This window comes from Cebus imitator, unplaced genomic scaffold, assembly GCF_001604975.1.
Source record: "Cebus imitator isolate Cc_AM_T3 unplaced genomic scaffold, Cebus_imitator-1.0 Scaffold385, whole genome shotgun sequence".
Classification (NCBI taxonomy): domain Eukaryota; kingdom Metazoa; phylum Chordata; class Mammalia; order Primates; family Cebidae; genus Cebus; species Cebus imitator.
The window spans coordinates 697,008-707,154 of record NW_016107700.1 but is presented as its reverse complement, the minus strand read 5'-3'; the positions used below and the strand labels follow the sequence as shown (position 1 = coordinate 707,154).

General features: G+C 37.7%; 1 protein-coding gene across 11 annotated transcripts in view; it reads right to left on the bottom strand.

Moving 5' to 3' along the window:
• Positions 1-5,486: 5,486 nt before the first annotated feature.
• The window catches only part of FGD4 (FYVE, RhoGEF and PH domain containing 4), a 237,048-nt gene continuing 232,387 nt past the window's right edge, over positions 5,487-10,147 (bottom strand). For all 11 annotated transcript variants that reach the window (XM_017507903.2, XM_017507911.2, XM_017507908.2 and 8 more), the window contains 2 exons: positions 8,593-8,733; positions 5,487-7,151 (listed from right to left, as the gene is read on the bottom strand). In XM_017507903.2, coding sequence (XP_017363392.1) covers positions 6,894-7,151; positions 8,593-8,733 — 399 coding nt within the window. In that variant the 3' untranslated portion in view covers positions 5,487-6,893. The remainder of the gene's footprint in view (positions 7,152-8,592; positions 8,734-10,147) is intronic.

Below are 10,147 nucleotides of genomic sequence, written 5' to 3'. Positions count from 1 at the left end.
AGCTGGGATTACAGGCACGCACCACCATGCCCAGCTAATTTTTTGTATTTTTAGTAGAGACGGGGTTTCACTATGTTGACCAGGATGGTCTCGATCTCTTGACCTCGTGATCCACCCGCCTCGGCCTCCCAAAGTGCTGGGATTACAGGCTTGAGCCACCGCGCCCGGCCTAAGACAGTTCTTTTGACTTCTCTTTTCGTGCTTGTTTCACTATAGTTGACTCTTGAACAACAAGGGATTGAAGCACGGGTCCACTTACCTATGGGTTTTTTTCAATAAATAGCCCTCTGCATTGATGGGTTCCACATTTACAACAAAATGTGGATAAAACATGGTATTCCGCCGGGCGTGGTGGCTCACGCCTGTAATCCAAGCACTTTGGAGGCCAAGGTGGGTGGATCACCTGAGGTTGGGAGTTGAAGACCAGCTTGACCAATATGGTGAAATCCTGTCTTTAAAAAAAAACAAAACAAAACCAAAAAAACACTGTATTCCATCAGGATGCGAAACCCACAAATACAGTGGTTTGACTCGGTATCTGCAGGTTCCAGAGAATTCCTCAGGGACTTCAGCATGAGCAGATTTGGGTTCCTGCGGGTAGTCCTGGAGCTAAGCTCCCATGGACACTGTGGGCCGACTGTATAAGCCTTTAGAATGTAGCAAATACCACAAACCATGGAGCAAAGCAATAGTTTCCCAGGGACGGAGTAGCACCGTTTTGTTGGTTCTTGGAGATCTAGACTTGGAGTTATCACAAAGAGAAGCCACTATTTCTAAACTTGGAGAACCTTGTCATAAACTTTATTCTTGAAGGACTTATACAGTTTTTTTTTTTGGCAGAGGGTAGGTTGGAGGTAGGAGTATCAGTACCCTACTGGAGAAACTTTCCTGAGCAGGCAACTGAAATCATTGTGAATCGAACATGTATAATCCTAGCTGAAATAACATGTAAAGCTTTGCAATTATTTTAAGGATGTGTTTATTTACAAGATACAAATGTTTAATATTTAATAGGAATTAAAGTGCTTAATTTTACGTTTCCAATTATCTGCTTTTATGACCAAATATACATATGTTACACAATATATACATTATCTGCAAGTATTTTACATTCATATAGCTAGAAAAGAAAAATTACTTGTGTATACTTTCACACTGGAGTCAACTGTAAAATTCCAATAACATACATTCTCAAACTTATCAGTCAAGGATTCAAAAGAAAAATCCAGATATGCTTATTTTATTTTTTTGAGTCAAAGTCTCACTCTTTTGCCTAGGCTGGAGTGCAGTGGCACAATCTCGGCTCACTGCAACCTCCGTCTCACAGGTTCAAGCGATTCTCCTGCCTTAGCCTCTCAAGTAGCTAGGATTACAGGCGTGTGCCACCACACCGGGCTAGTTTTTATATTTTTAGTAGAGACAGAGTTTTGCCATGTTGGCCAGGCTGGTCTCGAACTCCTGACCTCAGGTGATCCACCCGCCTTGACCTCCCAAAGTGCTGGGATTCCAGGTGTGAGCCACTGCGCCCGGCCCAGATATGCTCATTTAAATTTTTTTAGTAGAGACAGGGTTTCACCATATTGGCCAGGCTGTTCTCGAACTCCTAACCTCAAGTGATCTGCCTCCCTTGGCCTCCCAAGTGCTGGGATTACAGGCATGAGCCACTATGCCTGGCTTATGCTTATTTTAAAATGGCAATTGTCACTCACAAAATGAAATGCTAGTTTGGTTTAAAAAAAAAAAAAGTCTTATATACAGACAAGACTGTTTTGCTCATGGAGAGAACCCGCCCCCCAAGTGATACATTTCAATATCCACATACTGTGTAATATATAATGCAATTCTCTTATAATGGTCCCCACAGACTAGTTTCTTCCCAAACCTATATTTCACTATGTATTTGGTATTCACTTATTAAAATATGATATGAGATTTCTTGATTTACATTTTTCCACTAAAACTACCACAATGAATTTTAGGAAAAGGGGTTGACCATCATACCCAGTGACCCCAACAAGTTAAAAACTATCTTGGAGAAGCCATGTGCTATTTCATCTCAAAACACAGGAAAAGATACTGCATTCTGCCAAATGCTAAGTCCAGAAAGTAGAAGACCATGACTGACTTCAGATATTTTTTTTTTTGCCTTAGTAAACAGTACAGAAAATGATCTGAGAATGAAATTATTTTTTATAAGCCCAAAAGACTCAAATAAAATAATGTTCTGGTTGAGTTAAAAAAAAAAAAAAAAAAAAAAAAAAAAAAAAAAAAAAAAAAAAAAAAAAAAGCCCAAAAGACAAAAAGAATAACAAAATATAGTCTATAATTTACAGGCCAAGGTAAAAAACCTGGGTGCAGTGGATCCCATCAGCATGTAATTACATAGATTTATATTTTATATCCCTTCTGCAGTTAAAATATTTCCTCTTAAAATACATTGCTGTGGTCTGGAGACCAGCAGTCTCTCCTCTCATCTCTCTTCATTCTTGCTTGTTTCAGTTTCTTATCTTATTCTTCTCTGCCCTATCTGTAATGAAAGCAAAGTTATCTTCTCATGACTACGTGATTAAGGGGCATATATAAGGATGAATTATACATAAAGATCCATGTAAATAATTTATGTTAAAATATTTAAGTTAAACAATTTTGATAGAAAAATTTCATTTCTATGGAAAGACAGAAGTGCAAATCAACAGTGTTTTTACATATATACAAATATGTATAAATTCACAGAAAGGGTTTTGTAAGTTGACCTAGTGGTCTTTATGTATCATAGTCATTTTCTAAAGCTGAGAATCTATAGTAGATAATAGTATGAAAATAACAAGTAGTTTGATTCTAATAAAACTGATAAGAATGAGGAAGCAACATGATCCACTACACATGTCAACACAGTCCGAAGAACAGGAACTGGCTGGCCACAGTTCACATACTAATACATTCTTGGAGAATACAAAATTTAAGAATGAAAACATTAAGACATTCTTGCCTTTTGAGTTAATTTTAGCTTATAAATATCATGTGCTTAATCTCAGACCCACAAACATAAACATCATGTGATACAGGAAATCTTTGTGAATCTACTCTGCATCAGAGCAAAGATACCTGTAAAAACTAAGACGTTTGTTCCCTAGAGGTTTACTTTCTCCTGTTGGTGCTTGCTACTCAGGATGTATCTAGTCCAGAAAGACCATCAGAAATTTCTCACAGACAATATGCTCAGATTAAGAACTTAAGGCTTTGAATATAACCAGAAAACAAACAAAAGCAACCACCCTGTTTGCAAAAAGTAGGGACAAGGAAAAGTAAAACAAAATTGTGAACTCACAGAAGTATTTTTGATAAAAGTTTTTAGAAGGCATCAAAGAATCGTTAACAACCCTGCAGTACCACAAACTATCGTTTTCTTTATACATTTATAACTAGAACAAGGGCTCTTAAAAAAAAATCCAAATGTGTGTGTATATATATGGGGAAAGGGTACATTTAAAAGGTTAGTTTCTGTAAAAAGTTTAAAAAATTGGGGTAAGTCACCTAGTGAAGATAAGTACACAAACCTGATGTCAAATTAAACTTCACGGAAAACAAAATGTGCTTTGTCCATTTTCTTTGTTAAAGTAAAAATGTTCTTAATAGTTATTTAGAATCCAAGGAATGATGCCCCTTCCCATTTCCCTTCTTTATATTCCACAATTTGAATTACCATAACACATCTAGAAAGCTAATAATTCTCTATGTCCTTGTGGCAAGGGGCCTTCATATTAAATTTTCAGTATAAAACCATACCCTGAAGAGTTTTATTGCTTGCATACATGATGACACTGTGGATGCCATTATTACAAAAGTGGCTGGTGTTTTTTCTTATCAAGCCCCACTTAAAACCGAGATAAAAGTCTGCAGTATATTTCACACTTAACTTGCCAAATGGTAGACTTTCAACAAAAGCAGAATTTAAGCTTAAAATATTGGAAAGTTTTATAATGTATAGCAATTTTGTCAAGGAAGTACTTTTTAAAGTTTGGAGGAAGGGCACTTTAAAGAAAAGATGACTTGGAAAGCACTGAATGAGTGAAAATAAAGAATTAAGACCAACAGGGAAGGCTGGTTTTAATGGGAAAGCAACTAATGATCTGTTTAGGTTCAGTTTGTCATGGCTGCTCAAATATCTTAGAAAGGAAAAGGTATTGATTATTCTCATCATCACTCACATTTTGAGGTCTTTTGGATGAATTGTTTAATAAATGGCTAAGAGTATTCCTTTACCTTTCATTGAGTAAAAACACCAGTGATTCTTTAATAAGAGAGAAGCGGGTAAGGCTGTTTCACTGCTTCTCTTTGTGTTTAGCTGAAGAATGTGGGGTGGAAACTGAATATGGTGACTGGAAAACTGGAAATTCTCTTCTAGTACTAATGATTCTCATTTAAAAAATTAAAGGTAGCCGGGCGTGGTGGCTCACGCCTGTAATCCCAGCACTTTGGGAGGCTGAGGTGGGCGGATCATGAGGTCAGGAGATTGAGACCATCCTGGCTAACACAGTGAAACCCCATCTCTACTAAAAAAAAAGAAAAATTAGCCAGGCATGGTGGCACACGCCTGTAGTCCCAGCTACTCAGGAGGCTGAGGCAGAAGAATTGCTTGAACTCAGGAGGCAGAGGTTGCAGTGAGCTGAGATCGAGCCATTGCACTCCAACCTGGATGACAAAGTGAGACTCTGTCTCAAAGAAAACAAAACAAAACAAAACAAAAAAACAAAATTAAAGATAATGACTGTTAACAGCATGATAATAAACATTATCTTTACGTGAATATTCTTTCAATGATCTAAGTTAAATAACATTGATATTTATTGAGCCAAAACTTAAGTGTGTTTATATTACTTCTGTAGGGAAAGTGTAGTCTTCTTGCTTTTAAAAATAGTTTTCAAAAATAATCTGACTCATAAATCTTCCCACTGGCCCACACATTACCATTGTTCTATCCACACTTACAAAAGTCATCTTCCCCTGCTTATCATTCTATATTTCCATTGCTTCTCTTTACTTGAGATTAAGAAAACCAAAGGATCATTTATAGCATAATTTTCTAAAAAACCACTCTGAGTATATATCACACACACACACCATTGGCCATTAAAAAAGAGAAGCAATGTAAAATTTCTTTTAGTCTTTCTCTGATTTAATAGGGCCTAAGAAGCTACTTTTATCTCTTTTTGGCTCCATGTATTTGGTTTAATGTTAATGATCATGGCTGATATTCCTTTTATGGAGGAAGTGAACCTAATTATGTCAGCAATAATTGATTCACTTGCTCCTATGGGGTGGAAAAAATAAGATATTTCTTAAAGTAACAAGGCCTGAATAAATGTGTGGCAGTCTCAAATTCTATTCTACCCCTAAGGTGTAATCCTTACATACTAAAGATAGTGGGGTCATTCTTAGAGATTTCTAGCAGACTGGTACATTAAAAAGTGAGAATGTTTGGGGTATGACAATATAAAAAAATGTTTAATTTGAGAAAAGGATTAAGTTAAATAGTAAACTTAGTGTGAGATTTTAATCAGAGGTACAACACAGTGTAGCGCAGCCTTCATGACAAGGAATCATGTGACCAGCCCCTGCCCCAAACATGGGTTATCCCAGGTGGATTTTGTTTCATTCTGACAAAGGAATGGGCCACACAGATCTTAAGTGTTCAGTATATAGAGGGTCCTCATTTAACCATGCTTGACTACCTTATGGAAAAGAAAAACATTACAATGAACGTGGGTTCCACATATCCTAGTTCTGTAAAAGGGTCGGGTGTCTCCTAAGTTTGGGTTTTGGTGAAAATTTCTGTACATGCTGATGTTAACTACTGCAACAATTTTAGGATCATAAAAGGTAAAACAACCTACATGACTTTGACTGTCCCAGTGACTGAAATGCACTTTAATCTTAAAATAATCAAGACTGAAGCTTATAACTGAACCCTCATCTTACATTAATAGCACCTTCTAAGAGAGGCACTGTTTTAAATAGGCACAGAAACAAAAGATGGTACTTTAAAAGTACTGTTGGAATTCACAAATATATCCCATGCCACATAAATTACCACTTATAAAAATATCAATACCCTCAAATGCCAATCAGTTAAACATAAATCACCAAAACATTTCTTCAGTTTAGAACATTGCTGAATTCCAAGATAAACCATGCTTTATATTTAAAAAATAAATTAGAAATGAATGTGAACCCAAAGCTAAAGAGAAAAGCATGTATAGTATATATATATATATTTAATACTATATATACATAATTACTATATACTTAAGATATTCTTAGAAGTATTTCTACAAAACAAGTTCTCTTTTCTTCATAAATTGAAAATCTGAACACCAACAATTGTCCTTTTTGTTTTAAAAGAACAGACACCATTTATGCAGCTAGAGATTTATAAACTAAATTAAATAAGTTAATACAATAGCCTAAACTGTCCCTGTATTTTTCACCGTGGATCTATTTTGGCAACATGGAGGTATATCTTTCAAACTGTTACAGGTCCTACATGTGAAAGAGAAGAACATATTAAAGGATTTCTTAAATGAAAGTGCTCATTCTAACCTGACAGTGACAGAATCAACTGATACCATTTTCTTCAAGACAAAAAAGCACATATTCAAGGAATAGCTCAAAAAATGATCCAGTTTTCACATTATTTCAAAACTTTATCGGTAGAATGACTCTGTACACTACTTTCGTTAGGAGTACATAAACATAGGAAAATAGTCCTCAACTGATGCATTTATGAGCCTGTATTCTTCAACATAAAGTGCTAGCAGATGAGTATGAAGAGCTGGGAATGTCTTGAGCTTTACATCTTGAGACCTCTGCACTATGGCTGGTCCTGGATGAGTTCAGCATTCTGATTTTTTCTTAGGTTCAGGATGATCATCCAAGGTGCCTGGATGCTCATTTGGACCATCTGGTGTCTCACCTGTGACAGCTAAAAGGATGACTTTCAGCCATTTATGCTTCAGTTCCTCGCTGTCTGCAGCAAAGCTGTGCACAGACTTAGACTGGGTCAGTTTGAAACTGTGTGGCAGGTCTGCACTCCGTGGCATGTCATCTACCACATAGCCCAGAAGTGGAATGGTGGCCTGGGCTCTGACGTCCTAAAGAAAAAACACCGGACATTAAAAGCAGGAGATGTATTTGCTTGCTAAGGGTGTCCCTTGTTGCTACTAAACCTTTCTTCCTACCACTGTCCCAACCAGACTCAAACAGTAAGTTCTCCGTGGGCACGGCGGGTAATCCCGTTGCTTGTCACAGAGCCTGTACGCGAGGCCACTGATAATGTTAGTTGAATGAATGAGAGCTGACACCTAAATCAACTAGGGCTCAGAGACACTAAACCCTCCTCTCTGTGAAAGAGCCCGTTCAACTCTTCATTCAGTGAAAAGGGGAAGAAAGCAATCACCATCATACTGTATTAAACCAGCAAACATGAACGATAATCTCATTGCTAAAGGCAGTTTTATCTGGTGAATCGTTCATTCCCTCTTCAACTTATTTATGCACATGGAAGGCTTATAGGAAAAGCAATAAAGGAAAATAAGCTATATAGCCTGTCATTTTTAGTCTATTTTCAAAATAAAATAATTTTTACCAGCCCTTAATATATATAAGAAAATACAACAGGTATATTTAAATTTTTTATATTTTCAGAGTAAATGCATAACTGGTTTAAGTATTGTACATTTGATTCTTCAAGCACAACACAATCATAGGACCTGGTGCTGCTCTTGTTAGAAGCTAAACCTGCATATCATTGTTCCCATAGATTTATCTCAGATCCACATACATGGGATTCTTAAAAAAGCTGTTATTGAATGATAGCACAAGATGGATTTTAAGTTACCCATCCTCTCAAACTTCTTTTTCAGATATCTATCCATTAAGCAACAAATAAAATAAAAAACAAAATTGGCTGAGCGTGGTGGCTGATGCCTGAATTCCCAGCACTTTGGGAGGCCAAGGAGGGTAAATCACCTGAGGTCAGGAGTTTGAGAGTAGCCTGATCAACATGGTGAAACCCCGTCTCTACTAAAAATATAAAAATTAGCCAGATGTGGTGGCGAGCCTGTAATTTCATCTACTCAGAAGGCTGAGGCAGGAGGATCACTTGAACCCGGGAAGTGGATGGTGTAATGAGCCAAGATCATGCCATTGCACTCCAGCCTGGGCAACATGAGTGAAACTCCATCACACACACACACACACCACAACAAAAACAACAACAAAATCAGAGTCTTTTCTTGATGTTTCCTGTCATTAAAAAGGCTTGTTTCCCCTCCTCTTTATACTCATTCCTAATTCTATTCTTTTCCCAAACCCAAAGAAGGAGAGAAGAGAGGGATAGACAATTCAGACTGAAGAAAATATGGGCTATAAAATGAATCCATCAGCTTAAACAACAAACTTGAACTTTACTCATTATTTTTCAAATTTAATGAAACAGTGAAACTCTTGTTCTACAGATTTTGAGTCCACTGTCCACTTGCTTCCCCCTGCCCCCAAGGGCATCTGTCCCTTCGGACAGATGTGGTTAGATACCTGGGGGGCACCATACATGTACAGCACAAGGGGGTCTTGCTTGGGGATCACACACCAAGCTTTCTGCCAAGGTTTCGACTTCTCCATATACTGAAGAAAGCTGCACACCACACTGTTTCCAGATACTTCTGCTGATTCAATCTGGAAAAATATAATGGAAAGAGAGAGAATAAACACACAACGAACCAGATAAAGAAATCATTCAACTAAAGGGAAATATTCACAAAGTAGGTGTTTATATAAAATGTCTCCCTGGGCTATCCAAAAAAGATTCATGTGCAATTATTGTTAAAACGTTTTAACATGGAAAACATTTAAGCCAATTTTAGCTCTTTGTATAAATAGACCTTGAATTTAAAGAGTCAAATATTTATTGACTGCTTATCATGGAAGCACTTTTCTTAGCTCAATACACGTATTATTTCATTTAATCCTCACATCAACACTGAGAAGTTAGTATTTTCATTTTCTCTGAGGCTCAGAGTTTAAATAGCTTTCCCAAGATCACACATTGGCATGCTAGGATTCGAACCTAGAGAGTCTGGATCCAGAGCCTGAACTCTGATCCTCTGCCTCACCCTCCCAAGTAGCTGGGAGATAATTTTTACATTTTTTTGTAGAGACAGGCTCTTACTATATTGCCCACACTGGTCTTGAAGTCCTGGCCTCAAGCAATCCTCCTGCCTTGACCTCCTAAAGTGCCAGGATTACAGGCGTGAGTCACTGTGCCCAGACCAGAGCCTGAACTTGTAACGACAATGCTATACCTACTTTAACTAAGAAAGAATATAATAGCAAAAACGCAAACAGCAACCAGCAATCTTTGTTTGAGTACGCTGAATTAAAAACTTTTTCAATGCAATCCATTTTTGTAGAGTGGTATGGTTAGGCCTTGTGTCCCCAGCCAAATCTCATCTTGAATTGTAATCCCCATAATCCCCATGTGTCAAGGGAGAGGTGGAAGGGCGGGTAGTATCCCCCATGCTGTTCTCGTGATTGTGAGTTCTCATGAGATCTGATGGTTTTATAAGTGTCTGACAGTTCTTCCTTCCTATACTTGCTCACTCTCATTTGCCACCAGGTAAGATGTGCCTCTTCTCCTTTTGCCATGATTGTTAGGTTTCCTGGGTCTCCCCAGCCATGTGGAACTGTGAGTCAATTAAACCTCTTTTATTTATAAATTACCCAGTCTTGGTTATGTCTTTATAGCAGTGTGAGAACAGACTAATACATAGGCCCGTTTAATTTTTCTGCTTTGCCTCGTAATATAAAAATTTTTGGTTAAAAGGCCAGGTGTGGTGGCTCACACATGTAATCTCTGCACTTTGGGAGGCAAAGGCAGGTGGATCACTTGAGGTCAAGAGTTCGAGACTAGCCTAGGCAACATAGCGAAACCATATCTCTACTTAAAAAAATGAACAAACAAAAAATTAGCCAGGTGTGGTGGCACACATCCATAATCTTAGCTACTCAGGAGGCTGAGGCATGAGAATTGCTTGGACTGGGGAGGCACAGGTTGAAGTGAGTCGAGATCACACCACTGCACTCCAGCCTC